The sequence below is a fragment of the Petaurus breviceps genome, unplaced genomic scaffold, assembly GCF_028583685.1.
Source record: "Petaurus breviceps papuanus isolate PSGF00001 unplaced genomic scaffold, PetGlider_PUasm1.0 154, whole genome shotgun sequence".
Classification (NCBI taxonomy): domain Eukaryota; kingdom Metazoa; phylum Chordata; class Mammalia; order Diprotodontia; family Petauridae; genus Petaurus; species Petaurus breviceps.
Window position 1 is genome coordinate 2,068,327 of NW_027185715.1, and position 15,858 is coordinate 2,084,184.

A 15,858-nucleotide genomic window follows, 5' to 3' on the forward strand; every position below is an offset into this window, starting at 1 on the left:
AAAATGAGAGATTTGAGGAAAGAGGCACAGAGCAGAGGAAAGATGCTAAAAAGGCTTCTTTTGGGGCATGGGGTGGGCAAGGCTATTCCTAATTAATTCAGATTTCCCTCAGGAGCCTTTCCTCACATAATGCCTCATTCCACTTTCAGTAATTCTGAAGCAGACCCCCAATAGACTATTGAGAGAGAAATACTAAAATCTCATTCTCTACCTGTTTCTTCCCCTTGCCTCTAACAGGATGACGAGATTAATCAGCAGAGTCAACTTATGGAAAAACTTAAGCAACAAATGTTGGACCAGGAAGAGGTAATTATATTTGCAGCGGTAAGGATGGCATTTAGAATTCAGAGGATTTCCCAGTGGTCAGGAGGAGACAGGGGAGCAGGGGAAGTTGGATGTTTCTTTTCTTAGAAAGCATGAGAAACCTTATTTGTATTAGGAAGGGAGAATGGGCATTCTGTGCAGGGAGAATCACCCTGAGAACTTATTAAATTATTGGGGCTTCGCTTATGTATTGAAAAGTCCAAGGACCTCATCCCTATTGACTTAACACATCTAAGCTACATTTTTTCTAACCAGCAAGCTTCTTTCTCTTAGATTTTTTGCTCTATCAGCAGTCTCAGAACCAGAGCCAGACTGAGAATCATAGAATCTTGGACTGGAAAGGACCTCAGAGAGCACCTAGTCAAAACCAACATCCTTCTAAAACATATCTGAGTAGTCATCCAACTCTCATTGAGGACCTCCAAAGATAGGGAACTTACTACCCTCCAGCACAGCACATTCTACTTGAAAAAAAAAATGAATAAGACAAATTTAATAGGAATAAATGGAAAGTCTTACATTTGGGTTCAAAGAGTTGTCAGAAGTACAAGATGGAAGAGTCTGTTTAGACAGCAGTTTGCATTAAAAAAAAAGAACTGGATGTTTTAGTGCACTAAAAGCTCAATATTAGTCAACAATGTGATATGACAGCAAAAAGAGATCTTTTAGGGCAGCTAGGTGGTGCAGTGAATACAGTACCAGCCCTGGAGTCAAGAGAACCTGAGTTCAAATTTGACCTTAGACATTTAGTAGCTATGTGACCCTAGGCAACCCAGACTGACTAAAAAGGGAGGGGAGGTCCTTCAGAGCCTTGTGGACAATCTTGGGACAGTCTCAAAGTTACTGACATCCTTCCAAAAATGTGGCATTTGGAACTGAGCACAAAACTTCAATTGTGGTCTAACTAGGACAAACTATAGAATCACCACCCCCTTCCACATACTAGATTCTCTTAATGGAGCCCAAGGTCTGTCTGTCTGTCTCTCTCCTCCTCCTCTTCTATAGTAAGATAACTAAGAGTTCATTACATTCTTGCATATATCCTGACTTGCACCATATCACCCACTACCCCCTCAATGTTCTCTCTCTTTCCTGCAAGAATAGTCCCCTCCCTAGGAGTGCCATAAGGGGAGGGGTCTACGATCAGGAACTCAGGATTGTCCTCAACCTTCTTTCTTCTAGGTAAACAGAAATTCATTGTAGTTCTACAGAAAGAGTTTTACCTCTCCCATGTTGTTAGAAAGTAAGACACAGCAATAATACCACCATTTGGTTTTATAAGCCTTTTGTGGGAAGGAGTTGTCTGAACTATACCAGGAAAAATGAAACATAATTGAGGAGAACCTGAACCATTTCCCTAGGGTGTATAGATTCTGAGGGGCACGAGCCTTTAGGCCAGGGTGAAGAACCAGGGATAGAATAAATAAGGGCCAGAGAAGGTCAGTCAGAACATCAAAATGTCTTCTTTGTTGGGTAAATCTTTTTTTTTTTTAAGCAATTGGTGTTAAAGTAACTTGCTCAAGGTTACGTGGCCAGTTATTATTTTTGTGTGGGTGCTGAGTATCTGAGGCCAGAACCAATCCCTGGTCTCCCGATGCCAGGGTTGACGCTCTTACTCACTGCACCACCTGGCCACCCCTTCATTGGGTAAATCTTGCTGGAGGTTAGATCCCAGAAGCTTCCAAACCAGAGAACCCTCCCCCTTCCTAGGATGGTGTTAATTCATCAAAGGACATAGCTTATCTGAAGCGGGACAACTAATCTCAGTGGCACGATGACAAAGTTGTTGTTTAGCAGGAACAAGCTTCTTGCCCGCAGATGGAGAAAGAGGGGTCAATTGGCTAGTTGGGGCAAGTCAAGGACTGTGCATGGTAGGCAGGCATTCTGATTTGTACAAGGGGCTCCAATGAGCAGAAGAAGTTGCCTTTTTATTAGTTAGGAGGATTATCTGGTCCCTTGCTCAGGACAACAAGACATCACAGCCCCCCAGGTCCCGAATGGTAATGGATTAACTTTTCAACATTTGCCTTTCTCATAATGGCATCAACCTGGTTGTTTTGTTCAGTAGAGGGCATACGTCTCTCCAGTAAGTGCTGACATGCCCCACAAATAACTAGGTATCTGCAAAAGGCTATATAATCATTCTGCTGTTTATAGACAGAGACCTCTAACAGCATGGGCCACAAAGTGTCCTAAGGCCCCATGAGGAGATTGGTGGATGGCCCACTTTAGGTCTTGGAATGGAAGCTGTCAGGACACCTAGGTGAAGAATGTGAGCTCCAAAATTTAGAGTGCAATAAGCCTCTGGGCTTTCTTTTTAGATCATGGAAAATCAAGGATGGGTAGCTTGTTCTGGAATATGCCTGGAATTGTTTGAGTTTCCCCATCTACTGTACTCCCGAAAACATGGCGGAATGAGCTGGACCCTGGATTTTCTTAGAGCTGATCTCTCACTCCTTGCCCCTTACATAGGCTTCCATCTGACCTAGAACCTTTGTCACTGTGGCCTCTTCCAGTCTAGTCAATATTCTGTGATCAATCTGGCAGCAATGCCTCAGAAGGGAGGGCTTTTTCTGGTCTCTGCCCATCAGATTGTAGTAGTTTGAGGGAAGAGTTCAAGTAGCCTTGGGAATGGATGATGAATATATACTGGGGAAGTTAGTTCTAGCCATAGGAATAGAGAAAAAGGCATTTTCAATGTGAAGAATCCTGTCCTACTCACTAGTGGGAGACCAGCAAAGATGGTGGAATAGAGGAAACAGTAAAGCTGAGCTCCAACCCTTCCCACCCTCCACCCAAACAACTACTTCAATAAAGACCTAGAAAGAACTCTGGATTGAGTGATGGTCAGGAAAGAGAAGAAAAAACCACAGTGAGTCATTTTTCTAGCCCAGGTCAGTAGAAGGAGACAAAAGGTATCTGTTGGTACTAGGCTAGAAATCTAGCCAGGAAGGAACGGCCCAGAGTTTTTAAGTGAAAGGACCGAGTTGGGCCTTGTTGCTAGAGAACTAGTGATCTTGGATCCTGCTGGGGTGCTATGCAGGAATCAGGAACAGGAGTTAGCTGCTAGCTCTGTCTAACTCCAGATCTAGGTCACAGTTATAGTATAGGCAGGAGGAGACCTGTGACTAGGAGTGGTGGGCCAGGGCATGGAGTAGTCTGGGGTTATGTACTGGGCAAAGTACAGGAGTAGAAATGAGCAGTTGTGTGTTTCTGACTTCTAAATAAGGTTTATGATTCATTCCCTAGGCCAATCTGAGGCCTGCAACTGAGCTCAAAGAGAGAGCTCAAACCAAAAGGGAATTTGCAGTTTTACTGCTGTGACCCTTTAAATCTTCCAGTTAGCTAAAGGGCTGGGCCCAGCAGCAGTCTTCAACCAGGGGTAAGCCTATAGTTGTGTCACCCAGACCCAAATCAGAGAAGGAACTTGCAAAGCTTAGACCAGGATAGCAGTGATCAGAATGCATCCTAGATTGGACAACTCTGGACATATGTAAAGTTTACATGTCCCTGGCCTAGGATGCTGAGATGTTCCTTGAAGAACACAAAACTCAGTATTTGGAGACAGCAGCGTCAGGATCCTAGAGAATACAGATCAGGACCAAACAAGGCCCAGAGCATAGCCAGGCCATAGCAAAGTCTCAATTCAGGAAGTAAGGCTGGAAGAATAAAGAGAATCACAATGAAGAGCTTTTATAGAGAGAGATGCCCAAGATCCATACCTAGAAGAGAATGATTCCAAAATATATACAAGCAAAACCTCAAAGCAAACACTGTCAGCTTGAGCTACCTGACCATTGACGGGTTAAGAAATGACCTCAGCAATTGGCATGATGACTTTGTTTAGCTCACTGTAGTTATAGACCAAAAGATGCCAGCTGCCATTTGTCTTCTTTATCAACCATCCAAGATAATTATAAAGGAAACTGGTGAAGCAAATACTTGGGCTTCCATCTCCATCACTAGGAAGGAAACAGCTTTCACCCCTTCATGGCTTGGGCATCTCCAAGGATTTCTATTTGACCCTACTCACCATTAAGTGGCATAGATGTTTTAAGAGAAGGTATATTTGCCTGGTAGTCATAGGATATGGCAGGCCATGGCAGGATGGGCATAGCTTAGTCTACTAAACCCATCTCTTTTAGGAATTTCACCTCCTCCCTTGCAGATCCTCATTGGGGAACTGCTTACAATAGAAATTCATCTTTATAGTGTCAGGTAAGCACAATTGTCCCTAAAAAGGGACAAAGGATGGTCTGCATCTAGGACCTCTAACTCATTCAATAGGCTTTGCAAAAGTAAATCTTCTATAAGCTTCCCAAGTGGATGGAACTCTGCTCCTGAGAGTGTCTCCAAATTGGCTAGACTGACTTATGACCTCAACTACTACTGTGACTCATCAGGTTTTGTTGTTGCTTTAAAGCCTCTCAAGCTCCTTGGTGGGAAAGCCCACTCCACTCTCTGCCCCTTCTGTGGGGATAACTCCAAGAGGACAGAGGGGGAATGGTACTAGGGTAAAACTTTCTAACCACTTGTGATGGTTTCAATTCTCATCCTTGGTTCTGCTCTCATTCTCTTGGGATAGCCCTGTTCTTAAAAGGACTGAACATGCATTTTGGTCCTTATTTCCTTCAGCATTGCTCCTTTTACTTGTGCTGATATTAAGTCCATCATGGTTCTTAAAAACCAAGAACCCTGTCTATAGTTGTTGAATGTACTGGGATAATTTCCTTTTATTTTCCATGTGCTGCCATCTGACTGTTAACGGCTCTTGATAGGGAATGTTCTTCTAGGTCCCATCTTTATTTTACACAACAACAACATTTAGCATCCATCAGGCTAATCTCTCCAGGCCAGTAGAAGCACCCACACTGTCCCATGGGGAGGATTTGCCCATAACAGTCACAGGGTACCATAGTAGAGTATTGGAACATCTTTTTGCTCAAGGTTCTTCTTCTCCATAGCTTTCTCTTTTCTCACTTTGACCACAAGATCATTCTGATGAAAATCCTACTGACTACCACAAATTATTGTGGAACAGGCCTGACTCAGGCCAGTCTGGTGGTTCAGGGTTGACTAGATTGAACAAAAGGAGTTTTACCTAGCCAAAGCATGGAGAGGATACTTAAAAAGATACCACATTGGTTTTGGCAGACCAAGCTCCCTTTGTCTCCATATGGAAACATCTCTGGCACAACACTGAAACATCCATAAGGTCTAAAAAGCATTTATGAGATGACTATTTTATGTTCCAGGTAACCAAGGAGGTTCATGCCTTAGTCCCCTGGGCCAATCAGTTCTCATGGACTGCTCCCCTGCCTTTGAGAGAAAAGCTAGGGGGCAGCCAGGTGGCTCAGCGAGTAAGAGCACTGGCTCCAGTGTTGGGACAACCTGGAGATCGAATCCCGAGCTCGGACACTCAGCACCACACCCAGAAATAACTGGCTGTGTAACCTTGAGCAAGTTACTTAACCCCAATTGCTTAAAAAAAAAAAAAGAGAGAGAGAGAGAAAAGCTAACCCAGTCAATGTGGCAAGGTCTTAGGAAAAACTAACCTCAACAACAACAAGGCCCTTAGTTGCTACTACTCAACCACACAAATGGAGGACTTTACATTTATCCCATTTCATCTTGTGAATTCCATCTTATGAAGTATATAAATTTCATTTTATTTTTCATCTTATGAAATTTGACTTATTGCACCTGTCAAGACCTTTTTGATTTCTAATTCTGTCATTCAATGAGTTTTCAGTTCCTTTAGGCTTTGTCATCTTTGAATATTGGTGCTGTCTATACATTCATCCAAGTCATTGGTCATGTTGAACAAAACAAGGCCTGGGGTATTGCATTAGAGACCTTCCCTTCTGATTGACTCATTAATCATGTCTTTAAGTTTATTCATGCAACCATATCCATTTAACTATACTATATATCATTTAGACCACAAATATCACTATCCTTTATTAAATGCCTTACTGAAATCTATATATACTCCTCTATCTATAACATTCCTTTGATCTACCAGTTTAATAACCCTGAGACTTGGGGCTCCATCTCTCCAGGTCAGGAAACCATGGAACTGGTAACTCAAAGTAGAAGACCACTAACATCTGATTTCCCATTTTCTGAGCTGCTGGTTCTCATAGGAGGTGACAATGAAGTCATTCACTTTAATCTACTAATGCAATAACCCTAAGATTTGGACCTTGACCTCCCCAGGCGAGAAAGCCACAGGGCTAGGTACTTGAAGTAGATGACTACTAACACGTGACTTCCCATTCTCTTAGCTACTGGTGTCCACACGAGGTGACAATGAGAAGGTTCAGCAGGAGCTGAGTCATCTACAGTCAGAGAATGATGCAGCCAAGGATGAGGTGAAAGAGGTGTTGCAGGCATTAGAGGAACTGGCAGTCAACTATGATCAAAAATCACAGGAAGTTGAGGAAAAGAGTCAGCAGAACCAGCTGCTGATGGATGAACTGTCACAAAAGGTGGTAAGTGACCAAATAGTGAGGAGGTCTGCCTACCCCCAAACTAAAGCCCCTTTCCCTCACCTCCAAAGGGATCATTGCACATTATTTGGTTTCATACTTTCATATGTGGACCAAAGAGTCCCTTGGTTACTGATCCTCACTCTCTCTAGAATTACCTCTATTCCATGAATTTAAACTTACTATATTTCCCTTCGTTCATCTCTCTCTAATGCCAGTCACATCACAGGGTGTGACTCCATGAAGATGTGGGGAAGGAGAGGCTCTGTTCTGGAGGAGGAAGTAGGGGATATTGGCAATGACTCTGAGGATTGTGGTGACTATTTTTAGGCTACCATGTTGTCCCTGGAGTCTGAACTGCAGAGGCTACAAGAAGTCAGTGGTCATCAAAGAAAGAGAATTGCTGAGGTCTTGAATGGACTAATGAAGGACCTGAGTGAATTCAGTGTCATCGTAGGCAATGGGGAGATCAAGCTGGTAAGTAGGGATGGGGTCTCTCCTTTTCTAAGTTTCCGCTTAGATGGGTGAGAGGAATAGGGGAAATGGAGTACATCTATTAGATCCTTTGATCTGAATGCCTTTGGTACCAGACACTGGAGAAACATAATTCTTATCTTTAAGGAAATGCTAGTCTAAAAGAAACAAATAGTACATACAGGTAGGAAACAAAAATTGTTTAAAAAGCAGAGAGACAAATGGAAGGCTAATTTTATATCAAGTAAATAACTGCTTGGTGAAAGAATGAAGGATAAAGAAGTGTTCAGGGTAGGGTAAAAAGAGGATTTCCTAGTAGAGGTAAGCTTTGAGTCAGGTTTTGAAAGGTGACAGCAGAGACAGAAGAAATAGCACATGCAGATAGGGTGGTAGGGTTGGACCAAGTTGTTTGTAGAAATATTAACTCCATAGCAAAATGAAGTTTTATTTAAAGATTAACATGGTAAATAGAGGGGTAGACAGGTTGCAGAAGATCCTTGAAGGCTGTGTTGAAGAGTTTTGATTTCATATCCTAGGCAGTAAGTGTCTACTTATAAAAGACTAGATCTTGAGCAGGGAATGTAGAAGAAACAGAAGAGCTATGCTGCCACCTGAGAAAATGGCAGACACTACAGCAGAAAGGAGGGAGGTGTGACTTTAAGGAGAAAGCCACAGATTACAGTCTCTCTTTTCCTTCCTTGATCCATAGCCAGTGGAAATAAGTGGAGCAATTGAGGAGGAATTCACAGTGGCCCGACTCTACATCAGTAAGATCAAGTCAGAAGTCAAGTCTGTGGTTAAGCGGTGCAGACAACTGGAGAATCTCCAGGTTGAATGTCACCGCAAAATGGAGGTGACTGGGCGAGAGCTCTCTTCCTGTCAACTGCTCATCTCCCAGGTGAGGGACCGAGAATTGAGTCTTTTGTAGGGGATATGGAATGTAGACCATAGAAAAATTCACTACTTCCTGCCAGAGGATCATTAACAGAGGGAAATGATAGGGATTCAGGGTGACAAACTGAAAGTTCATAGGGTGTGAACACCTAGGCTGGTGGCTTCTAAAGACAGTGTCTTGAGTACTATTTTCCCAGGAGAATACATTGCAAAATGCAAAGTACTGATGCTGTAGTAGGAAGATCGGGAAAGACTTTTGAACTCTCAGAATGTCCCTGAATCTCTGCTTTTACCTTTGTTCTTCTGTTTCTGATTCACTGCTTCTTCCCCTTCACCAGCATGAGGCCAAAATCCGATCCTTGACTGAATACATGCAGAGTGTGGAACTGAAAAAGAGGCATCTTGAAGAATCCTATGATTCCTTGAGCGATGAGCTTGCTAAATTACAGGCTCAAGGTGAGACCTTCCTTCTGTCTTCCTCATTTCATCTTGGGACTTCAGGGGAAAGAGAGAGAGAGGGAGAGGGTGAGGGAGAGGGAAAGAGAGAGAGGGAGAGAGAGGGAGACAGAGACAGAGAGGGAGAGAGAGACAGAGACAGACAGAGACAGAGACAGAGAGAGAGAGAGAGAGAGAGAGAGAGAGAGAGAGAGAGAGAGAGAGAGAGAGAGAGAGAGAGAGAGAGAGAGTATGTGTATATGTGTACACCTGTGATTTCTTTAAGCTAGGGAACACCCAGAGAGGAAACCCCTCCTACAATGCAGATCTACCTCTCTTCTGAAACTTATAGTCTTAAAGTTGCCTGAGGCACTGAGAAGTTACGTTATTGCCCAAGTAGCCAATACTTGAACCCAGGCATTCCAGACTCTGAGGCTAGCTCTCTCTATCTATTATATATATTTTGTGTTCTCTTGTGTGAGGAGAGAGAATTCTCAACAAGTTCCAAAACAAACAGCCCTGGGCTAGTCATTCATGTTCTGGTCAGAAACTGAAGATGTTAATTTTCATGCTATTTAGGTATTTATTTGCATGAGGTTTAATCTGTATCAACCTAAGACCTTCCCCAGCCCCTTCTGTATCAAGTCAGACTGTCCTAGATTGGAGGAACCTATTTTGGGGTCTGTTTAATCAGTATCCCCACCTTGACAGCAGCTATCACAAAGAAATGAGTTATTTCCCTGGAAGATCCATGGTCAGTGTTAATTCCTTCCCTATTCCTCCTCAGAAACTGTGAATGAAGTAGCCTTGAAGGACAAGGAACCAGACACACAGGATGCTGATGAGGTGAAGGTGAGGGAGAGGGGAGGGGGGAAAAGTTGGGGAAGCTGCCAGGTTTTGGCAGAGTGAAGGGCTGGTCTGGACCTCACAGAGATGAAGGGTGGGGGGCATCCTCTGTTCTTAAATGGGGGGGTGTTATTGTTTGCAGAAGGCACTGGAACTGCAGATGGAGAATCATCGTGAAGCCCATCACCGCCAGCTGGCCCGGCTACGGGATGAGATCAACGAGAAGCAGAAAATCATCGATGAGCTTAAGGAGTAAGGGAGCCCAACTATATCAGCCCTCTGGTCATCTTGTCCTCCTTTATCTCCTCCAAAGATTATTCTGAAGCCCTGGAATAGTCCTTTAATTGTTCTCTCATTCATTCAACAAACATTTGCATGTGAGCACTATGCCGGGTGCTGTGGAGGAAACCAAGTATATATTTGAAACAATATTCCATTTGTACCTGGGGACACTGACCCCAATCAGACTCTGATAGCTAAAGGTAGATGGGTCAGTTCTGACCTGTTTCTTCTCCAAGGTGAAAAAGGTAAAAATCTGTTTTTCTTTGTTTACTCCTGCTATATCTTTAATCTTTACAGCCTGAATCAGAAGCTGCAGCTAGAGCTAGAAAAACTGCAGGCTGACTACGAAAAGCTCAAGAGTGAGGAGCATGAGAAGAGCATCAAACTGCAGGAGCTGACGTGAGTATGCCCGCAAACCCCTGGCATCTAGGCCTTTGTGCATGAATGTCCACATGTACAAGACGAGCTTGTCCCCATCTAGCTGTCAAGACAGGATAATTTGGTGGGGAGAAAAGAGAAGGGGGAAATGAGTCTGTGTCATAAACAAGTTCTAACTATGTTTTCCAAATATCTCATGATGTTTATCTGGCTGAAGATTTCTCTATGAGCGACAGGAACAGTCCAAGCAGGACCTCAAGGGGCTGGAGGAGACTGTTGTAAGTAATATTGTACAAGGCTTTGGAAAATCAATATTATTTGATTAGTAATCTTTATTAAGATACCAGTACTTTTAAAATGGAGAGATCTCTAGTCTTTGCCTTCAGACTCCTTCCCCAACCTAATTCTCCTGTCCCTTTTTCAAACTGTAGTGTTAAATGGATGTCTCTCATCAGAAGACATCAATTAAAGATCAGTGTCCCACTTTGGTCCACAGAAGTGATGCATCCTGGGGTTTTTTTTTTAGCTCTTTTAGACTTTTTTTCTCCTTTATAGGCCCGGGAACTCCAGACCCTCCACAACCTTCGCAAGCTGTTCGTTCAAGACGTCACGACTCGAGTCAAGAAAGTGAGTGCCATTTACAGTATCTCCCTATTCCTTTTCTCTCTCTTTCCTATCCTTTGTATTACCTAAGACTCCATTATGTCAAGTTGAGCTGACAAACTTTTGATAAGTTTCTGTCTCCTGATCTGTCCTGACACTATACTCCTTTTTACCCAAGAGTGCAGAAATGGAACCCGAGGACAGTGGGGGGATTCACTCCCAGAAACAGAAGATTTCCTTTCTTGAGAACAACCTGGAACAGCTTACAAAAGTTCACAAACAGGTAAGGTTGGGGGAAAGAGGGTGCTTGGGTCTCCTGATGACAGTTTTCTGGATATTCACCCCTTACCTGGGTGCTTATTGGACTGAAGAGAAACACAATTTGAATGGTTTCTTTTTCTGCTCCTGTCCCTAAAAATACTATCTTATATTTGGCTTTATTTTTCCCTTTCTTCCATGACTGCTGTTTACCTTTCTAAACACTGCAATCCCCTTCCTACTAAGTATGGAGATGCCTAGTTCCATCTTGGGAAGAGGAGTTGGGGTGATCTGGAACAAAGAGAAATGGGTTGGAACTGCAACAGGAATTTCAGTTGGGCTTTAGGAAGAACATCCTAACAGATGGGAGATAAACAGGGAAACAAAGGAAGTTGTGTATCCTGCTGGGGCCTAGGCTTGAGGGAGGGAGTCAGGGGAATATGACCCCTACATGGCTCAACTAGCCTGAGGCAGGGAGCTAGTCCATGACTCTTGTATGTTAAGTTGCTGCCTTTCTGTCCCCTCCCTCCTCTCTGCTGCGGCTTCTTAGCTGGAAGACTGGGTATCCAAGGTATGGGGGGGAGGGAGAGAAAAAGGGGATGGCCCGGAGGAATAAGGACAGGAAATGTTTGGTGTATTCAAAACATGGATACTCTCCTCTTATTTCCAAGACATTTAAGCCTTACTGGCAGCTTCAGCGGTTGACTAATGGGCATTTTTACCATTCCAAGCAATGTACTCTACCCTCTCCTGTAGCATGGAAGGCAGATTTCATTCCTTGCTACAGGCCAGTAGGCTGTTGTAGGCTAGTGCTCATCTACAATGTTAACCTATTAATTTATCTCGCACCAGGAAAAGGCTTTATTGTACTTTCTCTCTCCAGTCCCCCTAAAGACACAACATTTCCTGGAAGAGGATGTTTGATTCTCTTGCAGTTGTCACTGAAATCCTTCCCCATTCGTCTCTTTCGTAGATCAACATGAGGGTGTGTCCCAATCAAAAAATAAACTCTACCTAGAATGGGTAGGTTTGTGTCTACACAAACAAGATATTCACTATAGGAAAAAGAGACTGGCAACAATTCTCCAGGCTGTGCTACAACTCTGTTACACAATGTGCCCAAACTGGGCTTATCAGTGAGACAATGTTTCTTGCAATCTACACTTAAGTCAAAACCACACAGAAATCTTTCTGGTTTCAATCCCCTTTCTCCACTTCTCCCTCCCGTTCTGCTATTATTTTTATTCCCCCAGAGCCCCACTGATGCTACTCCTTTGTCTCCTTGTGCATTTCTTTCAGTTCTTGTGTGGAATGTGGTGAAAAATTAAGGGGTATCTTTTAGTCTGCAGGGGATGATTTTGTTTGTTCCAACTGTCCCCTTGCCTCATCCACAAGGGGAGGGAAATCCCAGGAGACCCTCCAATATGGGGGCAAGGTAGACAAGGCTGTAAGAATTCAAACATTTTCTTTCCTCCTGTGGGGCTCTGTTTGTGTGAGTGTGTGTATGGAATGGGGTTGGGGATGTGTGCTCATGGCTTCTGCTCTGCATTGCATTTGACCTTCTATCGGACACTTCTTGCCATTTGACAACTTGCCTCTTCCCCTTATCATTCCCTCTCCCAACAGCTGCTGTGTTTTGCTGCCTCACCCTCAGCATGCCCACACTTTATCTCTGCTTGTGGGTATTTTACCTGTTATCCTCAACCCTGAAGCACTGGATGCCCCTTCCGTATTGTAGCTGTGGGACTGGAGAGACAGGAATTTGAGGGAAAGGGAGAAGACAATGTAACTAACAGGGATGTGACACTGTGTGTGTGGCTACTTAGTGGCAGTCACCTTTTCTCCCTGACCTCCAGCTGACAACAGTGTTTGAAGAAGGAACTAGGGCCTAGATTGGTTGAAATCCTGTGGCATTATTTCTTCTCCATTTCTTGACACCTGTTTTTCTCTCTTTCAATTTATTTCTGTCTCTCTCCTGGTTTCTTTTTGTCTTTTTCCCTGTCCTTTGCTCACACCACAGCTGGTTCGTGACAATGCAGATTTGCGCTGTGAGCTTCCTAAGCTGGAGAAACGACTTAGGGCTACGGCTGAGAGAGTTAAGGCCCTGGAGGGCGCACTGAAGGAAGCAAAGGAAGGTGCCATGAAAGATAAGCGCAGATACCAACAAGAGGTAGACAGAATCAAGGAAGCAGTGCGCTACAAGAATGCTGGCAAGAGAAACCACTCTGCTCAGATTGGTGAGTGGTGGGGAGTGGGACAGGCCTGGTGTGGAAGATCTCTGCATGCTCAGAATTCACAGCAGCCTTCCTGAGAGGACAGGGCCTTCCTCCTGAATAGCCCCAGCTCTTCAGAAACTAAGACAGCTCCTGCTACTGTGTGGCATCCTCATGGCCTCATGTGCCCCTTTCCCTATGAGGCCAGATAAATCCCCAGGATGTCAGGCTGCTAGTCACTTTTCACAGTGGAAGGATGTTACTGTTTTCCCTCAATGGAACAACTGTAAAGAAAAAACATTGGATTTCTTCAAAGGCCATCCAGGCCAACCTAGGGAACAGAATAACTTCAAGAGGTAAAAAGGGTTAAGAGGCAGCATCCTTAGTATTTGGGTCCTTGGTCTTCTCTTTAACTACAGCCAAACCAGTCCGGCCTGGCCACTATCCAGTGTCTTCACCCACCAATCCTTATGGCACCAGGAGCCCTGAATGCATCAGCTACACAAACAATCTCTTCCAGAACTACCAGAATTTGTACTTGCAGGCTGCACCTACTGCTACTTCAGACATGTAGTAAGTAACCACAATGGGGGTGAGGTCACTGTCCAATATTCAGGAGGCAGAGTCTCTATAAGACAATGATCAGGCAGAATCCCTAGGACTCATTTTATTTTGAGTAACTTTGTTTTTGACCCTGTCTCTTGTTCTCTCCCCCACCCCACCCCTAACTATCCCAATAATAAATTGTGGTAGGAATTGGTACCAACTCTCCAAGTTAAAGGTTAATTGTTCCATAATTCCTGCTTTGGGAAGCCCCCACCACCACTTTAATGTTAGGCTATGACTATTTGTGGAGGTAGGGAAGATAGTGGTCTTAAGGCTTGGAGAGGAGGAGCTAAGACATACCAAATCTGTTCTCCTTTACCCTTCTCATTCAGCTTTGGTAACTCCTTTGCCAGCGGTGGAACCCCTTCCTCCAGTGGTAATCTGGCTTCCTACCAGAAGCTAAACATGGATAATGGTAAGAAGGAGGGGGCATTTGTTGTTCAAAAATAACTAAAAATCAAGGATTCCATTATGTGGGGAGGCAGTTTGGGAGAACCAATAAGAAGTGACCTTGGGGTCCCTCTCTCTCCAATACCATCACAAATCTTTTGTCATTTCTGGGTCTGGGACTCTCCTCTTTTGCTTCTTCTTTTACTATTCATCCTAACCCTTTCTTCTCTTTGTGAGAGAACAGAACAGACTCTTCTTAGAAACCCCCATTCCCAAGGAAATCTGGTGAAGGAGTTCAGTTATAATGGAAAGTAGCTATATCTTAAAGTCCCCAAGGGCTTCTGAAGGGACAGGGGGGGAAAGAAACTTAGGAAATTGTTACTTGATACCCTGCCTTCTTATTTGTTTATTTCCCTTTGTCTCCTCTACTCACAATGATGGATTTCTCCAGGAAATGCCACAGACATCAACGACAACAGGTACAGAGGTTTCCCTGTCTTAGGGTGTCTCGTTGGTGGGTGGGTGGGTGGGGTGAATCAGGGGTGTTCTGGAGCTAGCTCGAACCAAGCCAGTTTAAAAATTTTTAGTGTGAGCATTTAAATCTCAGAAAACTGGAAGATGCTACAACTCAGAGCTTGATTTATTGTTTGTTGATTGTCTAGATATAAGGGAAAAAATGGAGAAAATGTTCACTTTTCCTGGAGACCCAGGTGTTAAATATTTACCAGCACACCCCCGAGGGGGGCCCTTAAATTTCCCTCTCTCCTGGAGGTTCCCAGAATTATGCTAAATAAAAGGTGGGAGGGGGATATTGGATGGGGCTAAGAGTATTCTTCACCCTACTCTGGCTTGTAAGGCTATCCCAGTCCTATCCCCACTTTAATGCAAAACTACTCTCTTGACCAATCCACCAATCCAGATAGAATTCTCCTAGTACTTAAGCCAGAATCAAACCAATGTGGTTTGTGATGAAATTTATGTTCTTCTTTCACCTCTACTTTGAAATGCAACTTTGAGCAAGTCTTTTATATCCAGAGTCAGAGAAACTGTATTTGAATCATGGTTCTGGTACTCACTACCCATATAATTTAATCTCTCAGGTCCTCAGTTTCCTCATCTGTAAAAGGAGGCTACTGGAATAACTTTTTACAGTCCCTTCCAATTCCAAATCTATGACCCTATGAATAGTCCTTGTCTTTCTTTACGTCAACACAAATGCATGGCAAAAGTAAAATGGAATATGTTAGAAAATTGTTCATAACTGCCGAGTAGTGGGGGATGGAATTATCTAGCTATTCTCTTCTTTAGGAGTGACCTGCCCTGTGGCTGTGAAGCAGATGAACAGGCTAAGCTTTTCCCCCTTCATCAAGAGACAGCAGCCAGCTAATCCTTCCCCATGGCCGGATGCATATCTGCACTTTGAGGTAACTTTAGGTGTCTCATCGGCTTCAGCTGGTTTCCTGATACTTCATCAATACTACTCTTAGAGCTCCAGATTGTTTCCTATCATAGGTAGATTTCTGCCTTCCTCTCTCAAATGTTGCACATATGTTGCCTTGCTTTGACATTCATTCCCTTAACCTACACATAGGTTCTTGTCAGGCAGTGAATGCTCTAGCCACAGTGCCACTAGAGGTCACTGGTACATGTCCAAAGAGTGAATC

The 15,858-nt window shown here is 43.7% G+C and overlaps 1 protein-coding gene across 2 annotated transcripts in view; it reads left to right on the forward strand.

Annotated features, from left to right (window-relative positions):
• The window catches only part of KIF5A (kinesin family member 5A), a 32,435-nt gene that overhangs the window by 12,583 nt on the left and 3,994 nt on the right, over positions 1–15,858 (forward strand). Inside the window, exons 13-28 of one of the 2 annotated variants that reach the window (XM_069080191.1) lie at positions 238–306; positions 6,612–6,818; positions 7,146–7,292; positions 7,999–8,187; positions 8,522–8,639; positions 9,406–9,470; positions 9,607–9,716; positions 10,044–10,145; positions 10,342–10,402; positions 10,680–10,751; positions 10,906–11,010; positions 13,006–13,222; positions 13,618–13,771; positions 14,137–14,219; positions 14,646–14,673; positions 15,503–15,618. In XM_069080191.1, coding sequence (XP_068936292.1) covers positions 238–306; positions 6,612–6,818; positions 7,146–7,292; positions 7,999–8,187; positions 8,522–8,639; positions 9,406–9,470; positions 9,607–9,716; positions 10,044–10,145; positions 10,342–10,402; positions 10,680–10,751; positions 10,906–11,010; positions 13,006–13,222; positions 13,618–13,771; positions 14,137–14,219; positions 14,646–14,673; positions 15,503–15,581 — 1,806 coding nt within the window. In that variant the 3' untranslated portion in view covers positions 15,582–15,618. The remainder of the gene's footprint in view (positions 1–237; positions 307–6,611; positions 6,819–7,145; positions 7,293–7,998; positions 8,188–8,521; positions 8,640–9,405; positions 9,471–9,606; positions 9,717–10,043; positions 10,146–10,341; positions 10,403–10,679; positions 10,752–10,905; positions 11,011–13,005; positions 13,223–13,617; positions 13,772–14,136; positions 14,220–14,645; positions 14,674–15,502; positions 15,619–15,858) is intronic. The other variant, XM_069080198.1, reaches the window with a different exon arrangement.